We start from the raw sequence: 24,319 nt of genomic DNA, 5'->3' as shown, positions 1-24,319 counted from the left end.
GATATGTTTGTTCAGATGTCTTGGTGAAGGATAAATAAACTCCTTTATCCCCCTAAACAGAGCAATAATGGTGGATGCAGGGGTGGTAGTAAGGAAGCCAGGGCGGCACGCAGAGCAGCGGCTGCATCGTGTTGAGGAGATGAGGCCTGTAATGAGGTTGAGTGTGCACGGTGCAGCTCGACTTGTCGGCCTGAATTAGCGTGCAGGCTTCACCCTATTCCTGGAGGTGCAACGGGAATGAGCCAATTTCAAGTCCCATAATGAATGACCTGACCTCTATCTCACCAACCCAGGAAAAGGAAAGTTTTGCATGATTTTATTCCTCTGAGTAACATTATTTATATGCCAGATGGACATTGTGTTCAGATTTAAGTGAAAATAAATTATTTTGTGGGCATCTAAGTTTCTTGTTTAAAACAAAGTGGCTCTAAAATGGAACTCAGAGTTCAAATTGGCTTCATTGCAACTGAGGATGAATTGTTGCATCCACCGAATCGCATAAGTGCGTTGTTAAACACATTCATAAGCATGCCAAACCATTCGGCGGCCAATCAGAATGCTCCGTCTCTCGTCGTCACTTTTGCAAAAGATGCAGCGTTCATGTGAACCGACAGCGAATCCCTCCTAAACGTAGTTTTGGAATATAGTCAACAAATAAGCAACAAGCGCCTGGACAGTTGTTGGGACACACCTTTGAAGGCATCCATGCCGTTCCTGAATGTAAACACATGTGACGTTTTGAAACCTAAAACCCTACTGACGTCCGAACAAAACAGAGTTTTCAAAAATCTTCATTTTGGCCAGAGTTTTTAGAAAACATCGTTTTTAGTGACAGTAATCTGGGTTTTGTGTGGATGACAGGCCAAATTGTAGAAAAATATCTTCTTTATTTTTAAGATAAGTGAGTACGTTGCCAAATTAAGCCTCACACCTCACTGTGGAGAAGATAAATGGACTGCACTTATATAGCGCTTTTCCACTGCTTAGCGGTGCTCAAAGCGCTTTACATTAGGCCTCACATTCACCCATTCACACACACATTCACACTCCAGTGGGCGACTGCTGCCACGCAAGGTGCAGCCAGACCCACCGGGAGCAATTTGGGGTTCAGTGTCTTGCCCAAGGACACTTCGACATGCGGACAGTCAGAGCTGGGATCCGAACCACTGACCTTCTGATCGCCGGATGACCCACTCTACCAACTGAGCCACAGCCGCCACAGATGACCTCTAACCTTCTGCGTGGGGCTGATCGACTCTTAATGAGCACAGCTAGCCTTTAAATCCCAATAAATGGACACCAGTTCATCTAACAAGCACAGGGTTGCAGCCGTTACCAGCTACACCTACTTACCAAGCCTGGGGCGGCTGTGGCTCAGTTGGTAGAGTGGGTCGTCCAGTGATCAGAAGGTCGGTGGTTCGAACCCCAAATGTCTCCCGGTGGGTCTGGCCGCACCTCGTGTGGCAGCAGTCGCCCACTGGTGTGTGAATGGGTGAATGTGAGGCCTAATGTAAAGCGGTGGAAAAGCACTGTGTAAGTGCAGTCCATTTACCAATGATGATGGGAAGAGAGCTTCAATGAGGGCCATCTTGATATCTTACGTAATATTGCGCTGAATCTGCTTTTTGGTGCCAAATACAAAACAAGGCTCATGTTGGAGCCTCTGTATCTGATTGTATTTATGAGAAAGATAGTGCACATGCAGAAATGGCCCAAGTTCAATAATTTCAAGACTTGTTCAAACTGAATGCAAAAAAAAAAGTACTTTGCAAAAAGGATAAATAAATGTCAGAAATTTATATCCAGACCAGCAACCTATCTGCCATATGCAGCGGTCTCGTATTACCCAATTTACTCTCATGCCTCAATCCTGCATAGCAAAACCATTTCCAAACTGTGCAGCTCCGCTCCAGTATCTGACCTGCACAATTATTCATGGTGGAAAGGCTTCAAATAGCCCCCTGGCAGAGGCTTTAAGCAGCGAGGGCAATCAGCAGCAGTGAATGAGACCCAAGCAGGGCAGCGACTGACTGTAAGGCGGAGAGGATCCAAGCTGAACAAAGAGTTCTCCTTCCAGCTGGTTACTAAAGCAGGTGATTCTAATTATCAACACCTTCCATTTGAGAGAAGGAACTCATTAGTGAGATCAGCTGCTGGAGAGATGGTTGGAAAGGAAACCTGCAGCCTCTCGGCCCTCCAGCGGGCAGGTTCGACACCCCTGATCCAGACTTTCCTCTTGAGACTGATGAGAACCTGGTGTTTTGGGATAATTATTATCCCAAAACATTATACAAGAGGATTAGAATCAATGAGCACACATAAATCCACTGCACTTTCTCCCCAGAACACTGTGTATTTGTCACTGTTGGTTTGTCCATGTTGTATGTTTTGTGTTTCACTGTTGTGTGCACGTCCTCTACGGTGCAAAGCATGAAAATTAAACTTAATTAAATATAATAGGCTAGTCTGCCAAGAGGGCAGGTGACGGTCACGATAAAAAAAAACTGCAACAAAGGTTTATTGGAGCGACTCGTCCTCTTGATGCTGCAGGACAGCGTCCCTGTTTTTGGGAACTGCGTTGACTTGTGGAGAAAGTGTAGAATGTGGGACCTTTAAAGTTTTCCGTGGTGAGCAGTGAGAGAGAGCTCACACATACCCATGCTGTAGATCAGTGAAAATGACGTGCTCTATTGACTCAGTGATGTTATGAGATAAATATGGCCCATAAATTACCTTCAGTGGACAGTAATGATGATGAAGCATCACTTAAGCTTCACCGTTAGCAGATCCGTGGCGTCTTGGCATTACGTTTCTGGTGTTCAAACTACTGTATTTGTATCCACAGTGGTGCATGAGCTAGCGTCCTCTTATTAAATGGTGGATGCGGTGGTTCTCCTGCCAACAGGGCCGTCTACCATAATATCTCAATTGGGACTGGTTTCCTTCCTGAACTATAAAGTACGAGTTCCTGAATCCATTTCTTTCTCTCCCTCTGGAGTGGCTGCAGAGCGTGATTGAGGAGCCTGGGGTTAAACACCAGTCTTCACCAAGGCATTAGCATTATTCATAGCTGCGGAGGAGAGAATAAACATTTCACATTCTATGAAACATTACATTTGCTTCATTTTAGAAATGCATGCAGTGATTTAGCTAATAAGGATTCCTGCCAGTTTCTTCTTTACAGATGCTAAGAAGTCATTTCTTTAGCATTTTCCGCATAAAGATTTCTTGAATGCTTTTCTTCATTGCCAACGTTTGGAGGCTTTTTCAACCCATCCCTTTGGAACAAGTGCATAAGGCGTTGAAAGAAGATGACTAAATGCAAATTATTTAGCTGCAGGAAAAAAGGGCAGAGATGATTTATGAACTAAGATGTAGAATTATCTTCTCTCATGTAAATGTTTGAATTATGCCGTGATGTTTTTCTTTTATTTAATTGCCTCATCCCGACTTTAATTGCTCAGATCAGCTAATGTTACTGAGTTGATTGGTTTAAACACAACCATCTGCTCTCCTTTCTTCGCTCATCTGCCTTCTGGTGTAAAACGCTTACCTGCCGTATCTGTAAATGTTTTTTAAAATACATCTGGAACATAAAGTTCATGTTTGTTTCTTGTTTACCGTATAAATCACAATTACTGTAACAGTGTCTAGTTTACTGACATGATTTGAAATTGAGATCAGAATTTATTGAACTTGTACGGCAATAAGTTATTGTGATGTGGCAAACATTTATATTTGCCGCACGCACGCACGCACACACACACACACGCACATGGACAGAACTCTGGGGTGCTGTAAACTGTCAAATTGATTGGATGGCAGACGGCATTGTGGGTAATTTCATGTCACATTTCCAGCAGACTGATGTCTCTTTGGACAGATAATAGACTACAGTTTACAGTGAGAGAAAAGGCCAAGTCATAGTACACTAAAGTTAAGTTAAAGTTAAGCCAAGTTAAAGTACTCACCACCAAGCCGCATCTACAGAAGAGTCTGAATGGATGTTATTTCTACTGACTATTTACAGTTTGTGTACGAGATATTTCCATAGGACGAGGAAATGGCACATGTCTCTGCATCGCACGGCTATTGTCTGTCTCGTCTCATTGTCTCCTTCATGAATAACTTGCCAGGAACAAGTTTAATCATAGATAGAATGAATCTTACTCCAGCCGACGTCCGTTAACCACACGGTGTCACCTCAGCCGTCGTGTCAGCAGATTGTTTTTGCTTTTCTTTGTGTTCTCTGTCCTTTCTAGATGTCCACAGCTGTTTAATGTGAGGCGGCTTCTGCCTGGATCTCAGGGAGACAGCAGCTGATGATCGTTCAGCACTGCTTACTGGAAAGTGCGTCACTCCTGTGAAATGATTGTGAACCCTTTACTGGCTGCAGCCCACCATGTGTGATCACAGCCTGAGTTTCCTTTGATCTAGCAGCACTGGCTATGGTTTCTGAATCTCAGTCACTGTGACATGCACACAAAAATCAGTTCACCAACTCCTGTTTTGCCCTTTGTCTGTATAAAAATATCTTCCTTGCTTGTTTTCACCCTCATCCGACACCCTATCCATCCCTTACCATCACGACTCTTCACTTTGTCTCATCCTTATTTTCCCTCATCTCATATGCAGTATTTCACAAAAGTGAGCACACACACCCCCCCCCCCCACACACACACATTTCTGCAAATATTTTATTATATATTTTCATTGGACAACACTGAAGAAGTGACACTTTTAGTCAATGTGCAGTTTGTATAACGGTGTAAATTTACAGTCCCCTCAAAATTATTCAAGACACAACCATTAATGTCTCGACCGCTGGTGACAGAAGAGAATACACCCCGACGATTAATTAATTTATCCCGACTCACAGGCTATGTACCCAAGTCTTTTAAAACAGCAGTCATTAAACCCCTTCTCAAAAAACCAACATTGGATCCAATTTCAAACCTTCAATTACTGTCAAAGCTTTTAGAGAAAGCAGTTTCCAGTCAGCTGTGTGAATTCTTACAAGACAATAAGTTATTTGAGGTTTTCCAGTCGGGTTTCAGAGCTCATCATAGCACAGAGACAGCATTAGTTAAAGTCACCAATGACCTTTAATAGCGTCTGATAATGGACTTGTCTCCGTGCTTATTTTATTAGATCTCAGTGCAGCCTTTGACACAATAGATCATCAGATTCTGTTACAGAGGCTGGAACAATCTGTTGGTGTTAGAGGATCTGCATTGAACTGGTTTAGATCATATTTATCTGATAGATTCCAGTTTGTACGTGTTCATGATGAATCTTCTACGTACACTGAAGTTAAATATGGAGTTCCACAGGGTTCAGTGCTTGGACCTATTCTGTTCACGCTGTATATGCTTCCCTTAGGTAACATTATTAAGAAACATAGCATAAATTTCCACTGCTATGCAGACGATACACAATTATACCTGTCAGCTCAGCCAGACAAAGTCGATCAGTTGGTTAGACTTCAGACGTGCCTTAAGGACATTAGCTCCTGGATGACCGAGAACTTCCTGTTATTAAATCTAAATAAAACTGAGGTTCTGGTTCTTGGGCCAAAGCATCTCAGAAATGTTTGTTCAAGTGTTGTAGTTGAACTCGATGGCGTCTCAGTGTCCACCAGCACCACTGCCAAGAATCTGGGGGTAATCTTTGATCAGGACCTGTCCTTTCAGTCCCAGATAAAGCATATTTCAAGGACTGCGTTCTTTCACCTTCAGAATATCTCAAAGGTCAGGCACCTACTAACCCGAATAGATGCAGAAAACATTGTCCATGCTTTTGTAACTTCCAGACTGGACACTGCAATTCCTTACTGTTCCGTTGCCCCTAAAGGTCTATTAAACATCTCCAGCTAATCCAGAATGCAGCAGCTCGTATTTTGACGGGAACCAGACTGAGAGAACACATTTCCCCTGTTCTGGCGTCTCTGCATTGGCTTCCTGTTAGAGAACGGATTGAATATAAAATCCTTCTACTTACTTTTAAAGCCCTCACTGGCCAGGCCCCTCCTTACCTTACAGAGATGATTATCCCGTATTGCCCCACTAGAACCCTGCGGTCCCAAAATGCTGGCCTGCTCTTGGTTCCAAAAATTTCCAAGAGCAGACAGGGGGGCGGAGCTTTCAGTTATCAAGCTCCTTTATTGTGGAATCGGCTCCCTGATTGGTTCGTGAGACAGACACCATCTCTATGTTCAAGAGTAGATTAAAGACTTTCCTTCTTAACAAAGCTTATAACTAATCGATGCAGTAATCAGTATAATCAATATGCTGTCATAGGCCAGCACTGGTGGCTTAACATCATGACACACTAAGCTCCTCCCCCTTTCTCTGGTTATTCATGTTATAAATATATGTCAGTAATCTCTCTCTCTCCCCTGTAGTCTTGTTCTCTCTCTCCCTCTGTTTGTCCCTCTTTCTCTTTCAGGTCCTTCTGTCCGTGGTGCTGCAGAACCTGGACCTGTGTCCCTCACCACTGATGTCCACGTTGCTAGCTTTAGCATTTCCATTCATATTAATCTTGTTTTTGTCTGCTCCTGCTCTGTCTCGCTATCACTTCCCTATCCATCTCCTTGACTCGTCTCCGACCTGCCATTCTCTCTCTCTCTCTCTCTCTCTCTCTCTCAACCCAGCCGGTCAGACAGATGGCCGTCCACCATGAGCCTAGGTTCTGTCCAAGGTTTCTGCCTGTTAAAGGGAAGTTTTTCCTTGCCTCCGTTGCTCTTGTGGGTCAAGTTGGGTTCTGTCTTTCCCTGCTGATCCTGTAAAGCCTTGAGATGACTTCCTGTTGTGATCTGGCGCTATAGAAATAAAACTGAATTGAATTGAATTGACGTAAAAATGCAGAAATCGGGCCCAAAGTGTCTCTATTTTTGGTGGCCACTATTATTTTCCAGTGCTGCCTAGAACCTCTCGGGCATGGATTCCATCGGAGCTTCACAGGTTGGAAATGGAAAGCTTTCATTGCCAGTGTCATCACAGCACAAGAACAGTGTAACAATGAAACACGAGTCGACGAGTGAGCATCGGCTGCTGCAAATAAATCACGCTGCCAGCTGTCTGAGACAGAAACGAGGGACGCTGTCCTGCAGCATCTGTTTGAGACAGGAATGAGGGACGCTGTCCTGCAGCATCTGTTTGAGACAGGAATGAGGGACGCTGTCCTGCAGCATCTGTCTGAGACAGAAACGAGGGACGCTGTCCTGCAGCATCTGTTTGAGACAGAAACGAGGGACGCTGTCCTGCAGCATCTGTCTGATACAGAAACGAGGGACGCTGTCCTGCAGCATCTGTTTGAGACTGAAATGAGGGACGCCGTCCTGCAGCAGCTGTTTGAGACAGAAATGAGGGACGCTGTCCTGCAGCATCTGTTTGAGACAGAAACGAGGGACGCTGTCCTGCAGCATCTGTTTGAGACAGAAATGAGGGACGCTGTCCTGCAGCATCTGTTTGAGACAGAAACGAGGGACGCTGTCCTGCAGCATCTGTTTGAGACAGAAACGAGGGACGCTGTCCTGCAGCATCTGTTTGAGACAGAAACGAGGGACGCTGTCCTGCAGCATCTGTTTGAGACAGAAATGAGGGACGCTGTCCTGCAGCATCTGTTTGAGACAGAAACGAGGGACGCTGTCCTGCAGCATCTGTGTGAGACAGACATGAGGGACGCTGTCCTGCAGCATCTGTTTGAGACAGAAACGAGGGACGCTGTCCTGCAGCATCTGTTTGAGACAGAAATGAGGGACGCTGTCCTGCAGCATCTGTCTGAGACAGAAATGAGGGACGCTGTCCTGCAGCATCTGTTTGAGACAGACATGAGGGACGCTGTCCTGCAGCATCTGTTTGAGACAGAAACGAGGGACGCTGTCCTGCAGCATCTGTTTGAGACAGAAATGAGGGACGCTGTCCTGCAGCATCTGTTTGAGACAGAAACGAGGGACGCTGTCCTGCAGCATCTGTTTGAGACAGAAACGAGGGACGCTGTCCTGCAGCATCTGTTTGAGACAGAAATGAGGGACGCTGTCCTGCAGCATCTGTTTGAGACAGAAATGAGGGACGCTGTCCTGCAGCATCTGTTTGAGACAGGAATGAGGGACGCTGTCCTGCAGCATCTGTTTGAGACAGAAACGAGGGACGCTGTCCTGCAGCATCTGTTTGAGACAGAAACGAGGGACGCTGTCCTGCAGCATCTGTGTGAGACAGACATGAGGGACGCTGTCCTGCAGCATCTGTTTGAGACAGAAACGAGGGACGCTGTCCTGCAGCATCTGTTTGAGACAGAAATGAGGGACGCTGTCCTGCAGCATCTGTTTGAGACAGAAACGAGGGACGCTGTCCTGCAGCATCTGTTTGAGACAGAAATGAGGGACGCTGTCCTGCAGCATCTGTTTGAGACAGAAATGAGGGACGCTGTCCTGCAGCATCTGTTTGAGACAGGAATGAGGGACGCTGTCCTGCAGCATCTGTTTGAGACAGAAACGAGGGACGCTGTCCTGCAGCATCTGTTTGAGACAGAAACGAGGGACGCTGTCCTGCAGCATCTGTGTGAGACAGACATGAGGGACGCTGTCCTGCAGCATCTGTTTGAGACAGAAACGAGGGACGCTGTCCTGCAGCATCTGTTTGAGACAGAAATGAGGGACGCTGTCCTGCAGCATCTGTTTGAGACAGACACGAGGGACGCTGTCCTGCAGCATCTGTGTTTGGGTGGTTTATCCTCAGGGTGAAGCCTTATTTGTTTCTAAGGGGCTTACTGGCTGTGACGAACACCAGGATGTTGTTCTTGGGGAAAATCCTTCTCAGTTTGTCAGACGCTCCGGCACACACTGGACGAGAGTCCTTTCTTTTCCCTGTGTAGGATATTGCGCTGTTCTTTTGACGAAGGCCCAGTCGGGCACAGCTGCACGTCTTCAGGGCTTTCTTACAATGCGTGTGCTCCTTTTCTTTTCCCCGCTCCCTTTATCGGGACATTTTGGGCCCAGCGATGTGGGGCTCTGATGACTCCCAGTGGGTGCTTAAAGTCAAACAACAGGCAGTGGGCAGTGGTTTAGGTTTATGGTGAACTGCAACGGTCTGGCAGTAGTCATTATGGTGGGATATTAATCTGTTCCTGTTTTTAATAAATATTTTAGATAATGACCTTGAACTGCACCTTCAGGCGGAAACAGATGCCTTTATGTTGTTGTTGTTGTTGTTTAAAGAAAAGAAAGTGGTAAACAAGCCTCATCAGTAACAAACTGCAGACCTTTTACTTTGCTCTACTTTTTCAGGCTACTATTATCCTTCCCATCTGCGTCATTCCGGTTTCATCTCTCCAAGGGTGTGATTTCGGAGCCTGTGCGATTGCATCAGGTTTTAATATTGGTCTGCTGCTTGCTTTCTTCTTCTTCCAGTAACAAATGCAGCACAGATCCCCCCCCCCATCTGTTCTTATTGCATGCTACTGTGTCTGTGTGTCCGAGAGCAGAAGGCGCCTATTTTTGGGATTTGACTGAGGCCACGTGATTCAGAACCATTTCTAAACATGTCACCATAATAGCAGTGATGCATCTCAGCCACTGGAACAGCTGGTGAAACAGAGTTATATTCACGGTGCTGAAAGGGAGTGTGTGAACATGCCCACATATTGCTGCTAAAATAAATATATATATATATATATTATATTGAGTGCAACCATATTCCTGAGCTGCATTTCTCTTTTCATCCTGAGCCATTTAAGTCAGAAATATCGAGCAGCGCCTTTGGATGCTCCCCCGGTCTGTCCAGCTCTGAATCGAGTTTCCAGCTTCCAGTCGAAAATGAAGACTGTAATTTGAAACCGAATTAAATTCTTAACTCTCACTCTGAAGGGATTCATTTGCTGAAACCTCAAAGCAGCTGCATTATTAAGCTTGTGATAGTTAAACATCAGAGCAAATAAAAATGACAAATGAACTCTAATCATTTTACCTTCCCAATTTATATTTTATTCTATGGCAACAATGTCATTCTATTTTCTTATTATTGCCAAATCACAAGTAAACAAAGGACATATAAAAAAAACACATGGAAGATGATATGTACAGGAAGACAAAGTGCTTCTGTATTACCGTGTTTTTGAAGGGAACTAGCTGCAGGTGGAAACGGGACTGAGGCTGTTCATTCCCCCAGCAGCCTGAAGCCAATCCTCCCTTCATGGTCCACTAGTTCTATTGTGACTTGTTTCTGCTACTGCAGTGCTATTTGAAGTATTTGAATATCTGCAGAGCCTGTGTGTGTGTGTGTGTGTGTGTGTGTGTGAGAGAGAGAGAGAGATGGAATGCAGAAGAGATAGCAGGGTGAGAGGCTGACTTTGAATGGAATGGAACTTTCTGTCTGAAGATAAAGACAGATTGCTTGCAACCAATCCAGCAACGTTTTCCTGTTGCTGCTTCACTTGCAGAGTCAAAGACGAGCGGAAGGTCATTTTCACACTGTCGCTGTTTGGTCCCCTTTAAATGGACCAGAGTTAGTTTCCTCGGATAGTCCGCTCCATTTGGGCAGGTGTGAAAGCTCATCCGAAACTCTGGAGAGGATCAAACAAGCAAACTCTGGTCCACCTGAAAACGTGGGTCGCTTGCAAGAGAACTCTGGTTCATTTCATAAGCAGTGTGAAAGCTCACCGGACCAAACACAGGACCAAATACATGCTATATGCAATGCATCTTGGGTAGAGGAAGTACAGCACACACTCCAAGTTGCTCTGCAGGGGAAGCTGAGCTTCAAGTGGGGAAATATGTACCGATCTCATTGGCTAAATATGCGCTAGAATACCTTCATCTTTGGTTCAGAAGCAGCTACTTATCACAGACCGTAACTGACACGACTTCCTTCTCATTCATCGCCGCAGCGCCACGCCCTTTTAACTCAGACGGTCCCGAAACCGGACGGTCATTGGATAGAGTTGGACTCCTTGATGGTTTAGTTTCTGGAGCACTTCTCAAATACTATTCAAAAAGGTTCAAGAAAGGTTTCTAAACAACTACCAAGTAGAGCACAGGAAGCTTGACAGTCTTTATTTTACATTTCCAAAGTTGAACGTCGGCTTGTTCTGTAAAGTTGGATTTGTCTCCGGGGGGGTGGGGGCGTCACAATAAACCCGGATCACTGAAATAACTTCCTCCTACATTTGTTCAGTCAAATAAACCCTTGGGATCTCCTGCCAACGAGTTGATTTGGTAAGACATGTTGGGCTGTAGCGAAATCATTTTCTTCTCTTATTACTTGGACACTGTTTTTAATGAAATAAGTTCTACGCACAGAGGTGGGTAAACCAATCTTCTCTGATGAGCTTGTGCTCATTGTTTTTTTGTCACTGCTGATTTATGAGTCTGGCCAGTTGGAGTAGTGGCAGCCATATGTTGGCTCATTCCCACACGCTCAGCACCATCTTATTAATGATGGCGTGATTCATCATCCAAAAACACAGTAAACACAACAAATGAACTTTAATGGTGTTGACAAGCGGCGCAGCCTTTCCTGTTTTCAACTCCTAGCTTTGCTTAACAAACATAAGACAAAGACTTCGATCCGGGAGAGAAAGATCTCCATGACGCGAGTGAGAACGACTCGATTCCCATCGACCCATCAGACAGCGAAGCACGATAATCAAATTAGATTAAAAGAAAATCTATTAAATGACGGATTACCTAAATTTTGTTTCCACTGTTTTGAGTGCCTCATAATCTGCTTAGTGCCATAATTCCATTTAAATGATCAGATGCACATCAACAGCTGTCAGCTCAGTGGAGGCCCAGCCATGTGAAGTACCGCATGAAACAATAGCTAGCGGGTCTGCGCTAATAAGACTCAAATAAATTGGAGATGTTTTCCCGAAGAATACAAAAGACTATCCACAGTGGTGAAAAGAGGTCAGTGGTGGTGATGTGTGTGTGTGTGTTCTACATATTTAATTTGATCTGCTTTTGCAGGGAGTCCATGACAGTGTGAGGATGAGGAAGATGACGAAGCGGGTTAGAGTCACGCGCTGCTTCTGGTCAACTGGCGTCAGGTCTGGAGCTGGAATGTAACGGTTTATCCTGGTGCAAAGTGTTACGCAGCCTGACCAAGTTCTTGATGCAAAGACAACCAGTAGTATAGATAACTCGAAAGACCGGAACTCGTCTCTGAGCAGGCAAATCATCAAAGTCAAGTTGGATTCTTTACCACTGATTCCATCATCTGCCAGCAGATAGTTCATGAATATAGATGTTGGAAAGTAAATGCAAACCTTTCCCAGCAGATGTCTACGTCTTTGATTGGATCATTTAGTGCTCATTGATCTCATGATTACCGGCAGTCAGACTTGGCATCAGGCATCACTGATTCAGGCAGGGGAAAGGAAACTAGGAGCCACTTATCATGCATGGCCACAGAATCCCTCCCTTCTCTCTCTGAAAACCAGAATACATAATTACGTAATTAAATTGTCTTCTAAGAACTCCTACCACACACAAAAAGAATTCACAGAGCCTTTATTCAAGCATGAGCACAAATTTGATCAGACACGTGTATGGTGGCACTGAAGTGCAAATCACAGACAAAAAGTGAAACAGAATAAAGAAACAAAAAAGATGCCAATAGAAAAAAGACAAGAAGAAGATCACTCGGAGAGCACAGACCTCCGCCAAGCAGCTCGTTCCCCTCCTAGCTGGAGCTACACCGTCCACATGGTGATCTGGATCAGCACCAGAAGGTTCTAGATTGTTCTTGGTATCTTTATACACCAACATGAAAAGTCAAAGTGAATCAGAGTCAATGTGGATTTGCTGCTGATTTTTGAATCCCTAAACCCTAACCCATTCAGGATCAGCTCCAGAAGACATTTTGCACATTGTTGTCCTTGCAACAAGAAAAAAAACAGCTTTTCTGAGGGGAATTACTTTAAATCTCTTTGTGGCAAACTAATACTGGTAACAAAATAAAAGGAGTTTGATGAAGTACAGAACTCAGCAACATACCGTGACAAACCAAAAATAAATGGGAGGGAGGCAGAGACAGGACTGTGTGTGTCTGTGTGCAGACCGAGAGCAAAGCCCCAAGTAAAGGCAGAAGCTATTGATTTGGGATTTATCTCTATTAGCAAAGTGCAAGGTCGTTGAACTCAGCGTCTGCCTATGATGTCTCATTCTTAAAGAATATGATGAAGGACATCCAACCCACACAGACCTTCAGAACGTAATAGTAGCAGTTTAATACAGCGTATTCATAAAGATGTTCATATTTTCATCTTGGTTTGTGTCCAACATACAACCGTTTCACTTACATGTTTTCCACCAGCCTTACTTACTGTGGCTTTGCTTTATTTGATCACAGGCACACAGGAGGATTATTTCTCAACATGTTTTTTTTTACACTTCAGGAACAATTTAAATTTTCCACTCCTGTAAAGGTAAGGAGGGGCGTGGCTGTTGAGGGCTTTGAAAGTGAGCATAAGGATTTTATATTCAATTTGTGGTTGAGGAATGACTAATTCAACCTTGAAGACTTCAGTGGATAGACCCTCAACTCTCTGCGAGAGAGAAGGATGATCGCAGCTGCCCAAACTTCTGGATGAAGTCTGCTTGGGCCTGGACTAAAGCCTCCTCATCGATGTACACCGCCGGCCTCCTGGCTGTCACAAAGTACTGCAACTTCCTCAGACTCCAGCCGACAACGTACATGAGCAGGCCACACACAGCTGCCGTCGACCTGCCCACTCCAGCATTACAGTGAACATAGACGGTGTGCCCGTTCTCCAAGAGACCATGAAGCAGGAACACGGCTTGGGGAAGCATCTGGATCCGACCTACAGAAGAAGAGAATAACACCCAATGCTTTTAAGTCTGCCGGTACGATAAAAGATGCACGTCTCATAAAGTCGATGAAAACTTTGTAATTTCCCTCCTCTATCTGATCTCTTTTTAAAATACCACTATTATTATTACAAATGTACTACTTTGCCTTTGGAAAATGAACTTAAATCACCTGTGCATTTTTAGAATTAGCCTTCTGATACAAACCAGAGGCACTGGGTTTATTTTTGTTCAAGAAAGTGGTCTGTTGCTTTGGTCATTTTCGTGGAACATTAAGACCTCTCAGGAAAAAAAGGAGGATTTTATTCCCTTCTGAATGAAATAAAATGATAATTACCTACAGTTCATCAATCACTCGCATTAATCTATTTAACACTTTCATCTTGCTGATTCTCTGAATGATGAAATTTGAATGAATCTGTTGATTCAGGCTAATTTATGGAACCTTTCAACGGTATTCGGCAATCATTTCTTGAAGGTTAGGTTTTACCCCCATACATGTTAAACTTGTTTTTTGTTTCTGCTGTTTCGACAAAAATTGCATTTTGGGGTCCTGAAAATGCAAAACTTTGAAGAGCTCCACTGCCATGGCAGCTTTAATGGTTTTAGAACACCGAACAGACAAGGAAATCTGGAAATCCCGACTGAGACTGTTGCCTCCTCGACACGGATAAGTGGTGGAAGATGGATGGATACAGTTTCATTGAATTCCCTTACCCTCAGTGCTCATGTCGGGTGTTGGCAGCCACACATACACCAGGCCACAGTCTTTGTACAGATGCCTCATGGTCTCTGGTGTCATGTCTTCCTCACTGTTGCGCCTGCAGCCACTGGAGTTGTTCACTACGTCCGACTCCGTTTGGAAGTTCATTACTGCCGTAATTCCCAATTCGTGCTTCATCTTTACTGTCACATGTTCGAGCTGCCGAGGGCAGCTGCCCAGCCAAACCCGAGGCAGCACCCTAGGCGTGACAAAAAAAACTCCAAAAACATTATATGCTGCGTGTGCCAGCAATTATTAACAAGTTACAAAGCTATGTGCAAGATCATGTGCATGTGAATGTTACCCGATCGGACAGAATCAGAATCATAAGAAGGATGTTAAGTGCAACTACATAATAGCAAATAGTGACGATGGCTTAGCGCTGTGCTGAGACACAGAACCAGAGAAAGAAATGGGTCAGAGGTGAATAGTTGGACAATACTGTCGTGGGTGGGGTTCGGTTTGTGGCCCGTATCGGGTGGGAAAGCGAGGTGTCTGGTTAAACTCAGGATAAATTCATCCTAAGGATAACACCCACAAGCAGATGAAGTTATTGAGAGACAAAACATGAAATGAAAGAAATCAACGGAGAAATACAGGAAGTGATTCCTGTATTGTATTTGTTACAGACCAATAATTATGTCTGTGAATCAATATTCCTTTTTTTTTTGGGTGAAGATTAGAAAAGATTATTCTCGCAGACAATTAGGTCCCATATTATGAAAAACTCACTTTCCCCATGTTTCTACACTATTAATGAGGGACGCTGTCCTGCAGCAGCTGTTTGAGACAGAAATGAGGGACACTGTCCTGCAGCATCTGCTTGAGACAGAAATGAGGGACGCTGTCCTGCAGCATCTGTTTGAGACAGAAATGAGGGACGCTGTCCTGCAGCATCTGTTTGAGACAGAAATGAGGGACGCTGTCCTGCAGCATCTGTCTGAGACAGAAATGAGGGACGCTGTCCTGCAGCATCTGTTTGAGACAGAAATGAGGGACGCTGTCCTGCAGCATCTGTTTGAGACAGAAATGAGGGACGCTGTCCTGCAGCATCTGTTTGAGACAGGAATGAGGGACGCTGTCCTGCAGCATCTGTTTGAGACAGGAATGAGGGACGCTGTCCTGCAGCATCTGTCTGAGACAGAAATGAGGGACGCTGTCCTGCAGCATCTGTTTGAGACAGGAATGAGGGACGCTGTCCTGCAGCATCTGTTTGAGACAGAAATGAGGGACGCTGTCCTGCAGCATCTGTTTGAGGCAGAAATGGAAAGTAGGGCTTGTGTAAGTGCATGTTATTGCTAGTGTGTGGAATTATTTTCACATCGAACTGAAAAAAACATCCCGCAAATCATAATAAATGTTTATTCACTTTGTATTATTATTGATGCGATGTTGATGAAAGCTGCTGCTTCACACTATTGCCATGCGGAGGACATGAGAAAGCATTTTTGTTCTGGATGATGCACTCAAGGTTCTTAATTTCAGTGATACATGTATGCTGAATGTCCAAAATAAAAATGTCACTGATTTCGATTGCGGCGTGTAACGTGGGCAAGGGCGTGGTCATGCAGCGGGTTTCATGGTCCTCTCACATCAAGGAGGTTCTGGATTGGAATGCACCCGAGACCCAAAGGCATTTCTGCGTGTTGAAATTCAGTAATATATTATTAAAGTGCGATAGCCCTAAAGAGATGAGGACTATCTTTCATTTCATTGCATATAATATATTTTTGGATAGTTTAAGCTTGTTCAGTGGCTAAACCTTCATGCTAGTCTAGCCAATCCCATTGGCTGATTGTTTGATTCGATCAGATTTAAGAATATTTGGCTTCTTTGTCGCAGCGCTGCATCATTAAATTGTGTGATCCTGATTCCTGTTTATCACTACAGTTTTAATGAGTTCAGAAAAGGGCTTTCATGTCAGACGTGAGTGCCCTGATGATATAATAGTGTCGTTGGAGGAAGCCGTAAAAATCAGCCCAGATGGATGGCTGATTCTTACGGCCTGCCAGATAGTATTCAGTGACAAAAACCAATTCTTACTTATATTGGAGCGAGCAAGGTTAAATAGCAGAAGCGTGATCAGGCGTGAAGGGGCTTTCATCTGACCCTGCACAAGAGTACGGTCGAAGCACCGTGGGGACCCCTAACGTCAGCTACAAACACATTACAATGAGAACATAACGACACACAACAGATAGTATATAATAATATAATGTAGGGTAAGATGAGCTAATACAGCCATGCTAGACACAATCACTCTTCAGCATGGAAAATCACTGGCCTCGGGGGACCTCATTAATTATGTATTAAGTATTAATAAATGTGTATATTACACAAATCAGATTTCAGGTCACACAGAGTATTTTGAATGAGTATCACAATAATTACAGTAAGGGGTTAAAGTGTGCTGGAGTGGCGAGGAACCTTCCACGAGGGAATAAATCAAACATGTGCCAAGCGGTACTTCAGAAAATCTAAACTGCCTTTCTGCACATGCATGTACATGCATGTGCAGAATACTGCCTTTCTGCATATGCATGTACATGCATGTGCAGAATACTGCCTTTCTGCATATGCATGTACATGCATGTGCAGAATACTGCCTTTCTGCATATGCATGTACATGCATGTACATGCATGTGCAGAATACTGTTTAACTCCATTAATGAACACAAATGACTGTTTGTAACGTGTTACCTGGAGAAATGCATGGCTCTCTGAGCGGCCACGCCGAAGTAAAAGCTGCTGGTGTGTTTCATCTCATCGGTGTGTCCCGTTTCCTCCATCCAGTGATCAACCGGGTGGCAGTGCACCCCGCCCACCATGTTCCCCTCGTCATATGAACAGCGTCTGTCATGACTCGGACCGCTGCCTGGCGAAAACCAAAAGAATATCCTCACAGGTTAGTGATGAGAAACCTATTAGCAATACCTTAGCATGCGAGTATAATTCGTTCCAGGACTCGTAACTCAAATCACTCGTATGCCAAATACATTTTTTCCTTCTAAAATAACTGAACATAATTTAGTCCTTTCCGGTGTCTAAAAACACCCAAATCAACGCTAAAAACAAAGGGGAAAACGTTTTTAATTGCAATATAGACACACACACACACACACACAATGCTATATACAGTATTACTGTAATACAAAACGCTGTTTTATTATGAGTTTCACCTTCGAGACCGTCGATAGCAGCAAACAGCGGAGTGCAGTGCAGAGGACGAGGGACGGACAGTTGGACGGTACGTAGACACACAGTAATTGTACCTTACACATACTCTTACATAAAGTTAGACAGTAGTTCTGCCTCTGGAAGGCTTTGTGTTCTTGACATCCTTCTGTTTGAGGATTGTACATAACGTCGATGTACTCAGCTCGTACTGCCGCGACAAGTCACTAACGGTCATCATGTTTATCGATAATTCCATTCATCTCCATCGTCATCATACGTTATTTCCATCCTCACCACTCGCTTTCTTTGGAGCCATTACTTACTATAAAGAATATTCGCAAATACAGTGAAAATCACTGAATGAGAGAAGCGCGCTTGGAGCGCTCGGCCATCCAGCGTCAGCATCGGAAGCGTTCGTATCTCAAATGTTGCTCACAGGCTGGCTCGTATATCCAGGTTTTACTGTACTCAGATTATTATTATTTTGCCTCGAATGCAGGCAAATACGACCTAGACTAGCATGATTTTAATAAAAGGCCCTATCTTGCAATGTTTAAGAGAGAGAATGATTCGGCGTGCACATCTTAAATGCGTCAGTCTCGATGCTCAAAAATTAAACTGCAAGTATAAAGGTTTATGCAAAAAAAAATCAAGATACGATAAGAATGGAGTTGTTTTATTCTGAGGAAAGTCGTATTATTACAACAACTAAATCGTAACGAGTAAAGCGTCACAATATTACGAGAATGACTGAAAAGAGGAAGGTGAAGCAGTAAAAGGGCCATCGACGAGCCAGAGCACAAAGACGGCTGGATGATAAATAGATCTTTATTCATCTCTCAGGGAACTCGTAACATATTACATAATATTACATTCTTGTAATACTACAACTTGTGCTTAATCCTCGTTTAATGCCGACTTTCTTCTCGAAACCTTTCTCCATAACGTTGCCCTATTCTGTCATTGAAAAGTGCATCTCAGTAATGCAAGTTTTGATTCTTTTTGACTGTTAATTGCCCTGTTTATTCATTATTCAGTGTTTTAAGGTCGATTTTTTGTGTTTTTATTATCATGTTTTATTGTATTGGAGCTTCCGAGCATAGGTTTTTCACATGTATGTATATAATAAAGTGAATCTCAATCTGAATCGTGTATTCAAGTGGAGGGGATTGAACTCCACGATGGAGCGTCTATTAATCAGCGTCACTTTACCGCCATCTGGTGGCGGTGACGATGCATTACACGCTACAAACAAACATGGCGCAGGTGTTTTCAAAGCGCGACACGTTCAATGTCTGAAGCGTCATGAATACCTTCCCAGATATAGAAGCCTCGAATTCGTTTGACGAACTTGAACCACAGGGCGTCTCCGAGCGGCTCCGGCAGCTCCACCTCGCCGACCCACAGGCACGGCTCGCGGGGTGACAGGAGCTTCTGAGTGGCTCTCAGCGGAACGGCTTTGCTCGTGTCCCATTGGCCCATTTCCTCACGCGAACCCACGACAAAAACCTCAACGTCCGAAGACTCCGGAGTGAGAATGACGGCGAATCTGAATAACATTGCCGCAGGCGGAACTTTCCTTTGGACCGGTGTGCAGTCTAAGAACAATCGGCCCGTGTTCTGGATGGTCGCGCTAGAGTCGAAGAGCGGAAGTGAACAATGAAGTCACACTCTGTCAGAATTTTCTGGCACCATATTATCCAAAATCTTCTCTTCTGTGCACCTGGGGCAGAAAGCAATGGAAGCCCGTTTCCGCCAACATAATTATGAAATACAAACTCAAAATTAGTATCTCATATCTAACTTAGTATCTCATAATTATGAGACACTAAGTCATAATTATGAGATACAGTACTTATGCCACAACTTGCCACTCCCCATGCAGACAAGAGTGCTAAAAGCTGCTCTCAAATGGCATCTTGGTTGTTACGTAAGGGCTCGTCCGGGAATTGAACTTGCCGCTCTCAATCATCTTGTTTATGGGTCAATTAATGGTATTTTTTGTTTTCATGTCCTTGCCAAAGATGGAATTCAATTCCTTGGTTCTTAGCTGCATTGCGATGTGATCCTTGTATTTTTCGACAGGAAAAGGATAAAAGTCTATTTACCCACGAAAGAAATGCTGCGTTTCTTGCTGAAAGTTGTTTTTTTGCCCTTGAAATTTTTAGATTTTGACTTGAACTGAAGAAACATTGGACTTTCGCACAGTTTCAGGGCAATGCTATTTTAGTCTTGGTACCTATTTTGTTACTGTGAAACAATTACAAAAGATAGAGGGCTCTTCCACTTGACCTCTCACACCCAAAGCAAGAATCATACCTCTTGACCATTCAGTCACTCATCTTCTGAACCGCTTTATCTGTAACCATGTCATGCTGGACCTATCCCAGCAGTGTGTGTGCGCGCATGTGTGTGTGCCGCTTTCGGCCTTCTCACGTCTGTCTGCCGCGTCTGACTTCAGGATCCGCCTCAGAGTCGGCGTGGCTGCGACTGATCCTGCTGGGGGGGCCCTGAATTTCACCGTGGGCCGGGCCTCTGAATCGCTCCAAGAAGGAGCGAGTCTGTCAAACTCTTCTGCGCCCATTCTCTCAGCATCATCACCATGGCGACGATCTGGCAGAGGATGCCAGAGTTCACCATGAAAATGAGAAGGTAGGCATTGCAATACTGCCCCCCAAGGGCGGAACTGTTTGACTCCTGCCCTCAAAGCATGCACCTCTTTGGCCTCCTTCAAAACGCATCTGTGGAGTAATTTATTGGTATTTTAATGGTATTGTTAAATGTCGATGATTAAGGACTTTCAATGGAAACAAGAACGCAAGGGCTTTTTAGAAACGCTCCTCTTAGACAGGATATTTGACTGTACTTGTACTGTAATACATGCTACTGTTTGACTGTACTTGTACTGTAATACAGCGGTCCCCAACCTTTTTCCTGCCACAGACGGGTTTCATGCCGTCTACTCACCATAAATTGTGGTCCCAATAATTACTTCTGTCCTTCATGGTTTTTTGTTTCATAAATTCCACATTCTTGTTTTTTAATCCGGGTTCTGGTCTCAATGTGCCGAAGCAGGTTTTAACCCTTCATTGCTCGTTAACAGAGCGAATCAGCTGTTAAAACCCGAGTTTTAAGTCTTAGTCCTGGTTTCTCTTCTTGGAGGTCATCACCTCCTCTTCTTCCTCCTCTTCTTCCTCCTCAGTAGGACTTTTCTCCTTAGCAAAGAAGCTCTCCAAATACTTTTGTTTCTTTTTATTAATTTTCGCGAGTTCACGGCTGTTTTTTTTAGCAACGTATCAAGACGCGATTGTTACGTTGGAGAAAATCCGGTCGTTTTTCAAAATAAAACACCTTTTAGACGCTAATAATCGATACAACGGAAATTGTACACATTAGTTGTTCTTTCTTTGCGGCCCGGTAACAAATGCCTCACGGACCGGTACCGGGCCGCGGCCCGGTGGTTGGGGACCCCTGCTGTAATACATGCTACTGTTTGACTGACTGTACGTGTACTGTGATACATGCTACTCTTTGACTGTACTTGTACTGTGATACATGCTACTCTTTGACTGTACTTGTACTGTAATACATGCTACTGTGTGACTGTACTTGTACTGTAATACATACTACTGTGTGACTGTACTTGTACTGTAATACATTCTACTGTTTGACTGTACTTGTACTGTAATACATGCTACTGTTTGACTGTACTTGTAGTAATACATGCTACTGTTTGACTGTACTTGTACTGTAATACATGCTACTGTGTGACTTTACTTGTACTGTAATACATACTACTGTGTGACTGTACTTGTACTGTAATACATGCTACTGTTTGACTGTGCTTGTAGTAATACATGCTACTGTTTGACTGTACGTGTACTGTAATACATGCTACTGTTTGACTGTACGTGTACTGTAATACATGCTACTGTTTGTCTGTACGTGTACTGTGATACATGCTACTGTTTGACTGTACGTGTACTGTAATACATGCTACTGTGTGACTGTACTTGTACTGTAATACATGCTACTGTTTGACTGTACTTGTACTGTAATACATGTTACTGTTTGTCTGTACGTGTACTGTGATACATGCTACTGTTTGACTGTACGTGTACTGTGATACATGCTACTGTTTGACTGTACTTGTACTTAACATTCTATCTCATAAATATATTCATCATCAGGTGAAGCTGTCTCAAGAGGTGACCGTCGCCAAGGCAGCGCTGACGGAGCTCCAGCAAGATTTCAGGAGACAGGAGAACCGCAATACGGAGGCTGTGGAAAGGCTGCAGGCGGCCAAGGAAGCAGAGTTTCAGAGATACCGCAAAGGGATGGCTAAACTCCGTGCTGCTCTCAAATCATCGGACGATGATCTTAACCGGCTCCAGCAGGAGAGATGCTCTCTCGTAGAAGAGCTAGAGAAGGCGAAAAGTCTTGACGTCCAGGCGCTGCATATGGCGCACCAGAAGCTCAAGCACGAGCACATGAGACGGGAGCAGCAGAATAAGGAGGCTGTGGAAAGGCTGCAGGCGGCCAAGCAAGCAGAGTTTGAGCGATACAGCAAAGGGATCGCTAACCTCCGTGCTGCTCTCAAATCATCGGACAATGACTGTAACCGGCTCCAGCTGGAGAAATGCTACCTCTTAGAAGAGGCAAAGATGGCAAAAACCAATCGCATCGTCTCCATGCTGAACTGATCACTAATCAATAGCCTGTTGGTGTAAATACTCCCTGTTCAGCACAGCGACGTTCTCACAAAGGATTGATCCTGCGATTCATGGATGCTGCAGGTGCTCTTTCCAACATGGAGCCCTTGGTTATCTCTGCTCCCCCTAGCGGTGGACTGAGGGAAACCTTTTTTATATTCCTCTGAAATAGCTGAATAGTTATAGTCAGTGAACAGCCTTGTAGCTAAGAGGAAGGCAGATCTCATATTCTCTGCCCTGACCTTTGAATTTTTCAGAATTTAATCTCAGGTTGACCTGCTGGCCCAGGTTTGGCTCCGCCGAAGCTCTTCAGGGCTGCAGGGGGGTTGCAAGTTTCTCAACCCCACCCTTTCAAAGCCCCATGTACACAAATTCACCGCTTGTTTTTACTGTTTTTTTACTTTTCTTTTCTAAGTGTCTAATATTTCACTTTGCATGCTTCTTATACAGACAGCAGTATAATTGTCAAAAGAAACCTCAATAAAATGTTGCGTTATTTTTGCAAGAAAAATCATCTTTTGATACTCTTTGAACTGAACATCAAACAGGATTAGGAAATCCTAACGTCCTGTTTTATTACTACGTATAAAACAGGAAGCTTCAGTCTTCCTCCTGCATGATTTCATACTTATTCCTCAACCAGGAACACAATATGAGTTTTAAAATATCTTGTAATTCTTACAATGCCCACGCTTTAGTACATTTGCTGCTTGCTAAGTTTGCTGTTAACCATGAAATGTCTGTCTGTCGGTTTCCCCTCGTGGATGAATGCTCTAACACCACCAGGCATGCAACAGGCATGCAACAGGCATGCATTTCAGTGGTACTTTTATCACATATAATTCTCAGTGTTTGTGCTCTGTGAGCGCTCAAGACATTAAACCTTTGCTCAAATAAAATTTCAGGACCAGAACTGTGTTAAATGCTTGCGTGAAGTTCTCCATCCAATCAGAACTTCCTCTAAAACTAATAATACCAATAACTAGAAAAGCACTCTGAGAGCGCAGACCTCCGCCAAGCAGCTCATTCCCCTCAATATTAGTTTTACACCGTCCACATGGTGATCTGGATCATCATCATCAAAGGGTTCCAGATTATTCTTGGTATCTTTATACACCAACCATGAAAAATAAAAGTTAATTAGAGTTCATGTGCATTTCTTTTAACAGATTTTTGAATCTGCAATTGGAGTTGGAGTGGAATGTCAATGTTTATAATAGTTAATAATTATCATTGTTAAGGTCTAATGATGACTCAACCTGTTTTAAATGTTTATAATAGTTAATAATTATCATTGTTAAGGTCTAATGATGACTCCAACCTGTTTTAAATGTTTATAATAGTTAATAATTATCATTGTTAAGGTCTAATGATGACTCAACCTGTTTTAAATGTTTATAATAGTTAATAATTATCATTGTTAAGGTCTAATGATGACTCCAACCTGTTTTAAATGTTTATAATAGTTAATAATTATCATTTTTAAGGTCTAATGATGACTCCAACCTGTTTAAAATGTTTATAATAGTTAATAAGTATCATTGTTAAGGTCTAATGATGACTCAACCTGTTTTAAATGTTTATAATAGTTAATAATTATCATTGTTAAGGTCTAATGATGACTCCAACCTGTTTTGAAAGCAGGATACATTGTAAGAAAAAAGGACACTTGTGTCAAATGTCACAAGGTGGTGTGTGGAAGCTGCACAGGTGGGGGGGCAGGTTACCTGTGTTCACTGTGAGTGATTGTGATTGATAAGCAAAGCAAATTGGCATCGCAACAGCAGAGTGTCTTCAGTTGGCTGGCCACCTCCTCACATCATTTTGGAATGTTCATAA

General features: G+C 43.6%; 1 protein-coding gene across 1 annotated transcript; it reads right to left on the bottom strand.

Moving 5' to 3' along the window:
• Nucleotides 1-13,537: 13,537 nt before the first annotated feature.
• Nucleotides 13,538-19,328, bottom strand: LOC137914398 (laforin-like). The gene is made up of 4 exons (XM_068757980.1): nt 19,082-19,328; nt 17,292-17,466; nt 14,546-14,790; nt 13,538-13,821 (listed from the first exon to the last, which is right to left on the bottom strand). The coding sequence occupies exons 1-4, from the start codon at nt 19,326-19,328 to the stop codon at nt 13,538-13,540; spliced, it is 951 nt and encodes a 316-aa protein (XP_068614081.1).
• Between the last annotated feature and the right edge of the window lie 4,991 nt (nt 19,329-24,319).

The sequence above is a fragment of the Brachionichthys hirsutus genome, unplaced genomic scaffold (assembly GCF_040956055.1).
Source record: "Brachionichthys hirsutus isolate HB-005 unplaced genomic scaffold, CSIRO-AGI_Bhir_v1 contig_387, whole genome shotgun sequence".
Lineage (NCBI taxonomy): Eukaryota > Metazoa > Chordata > Actinopteri > Lophiiformes > Brachionichthyidae > Brachionichthys > Brachionichthys hirsutus.
The sequence above is the reverse complement of the archived record's forward strand: the minus strand, read 5'-3'. Positions and strand labels throughout refer to the sequence as shown.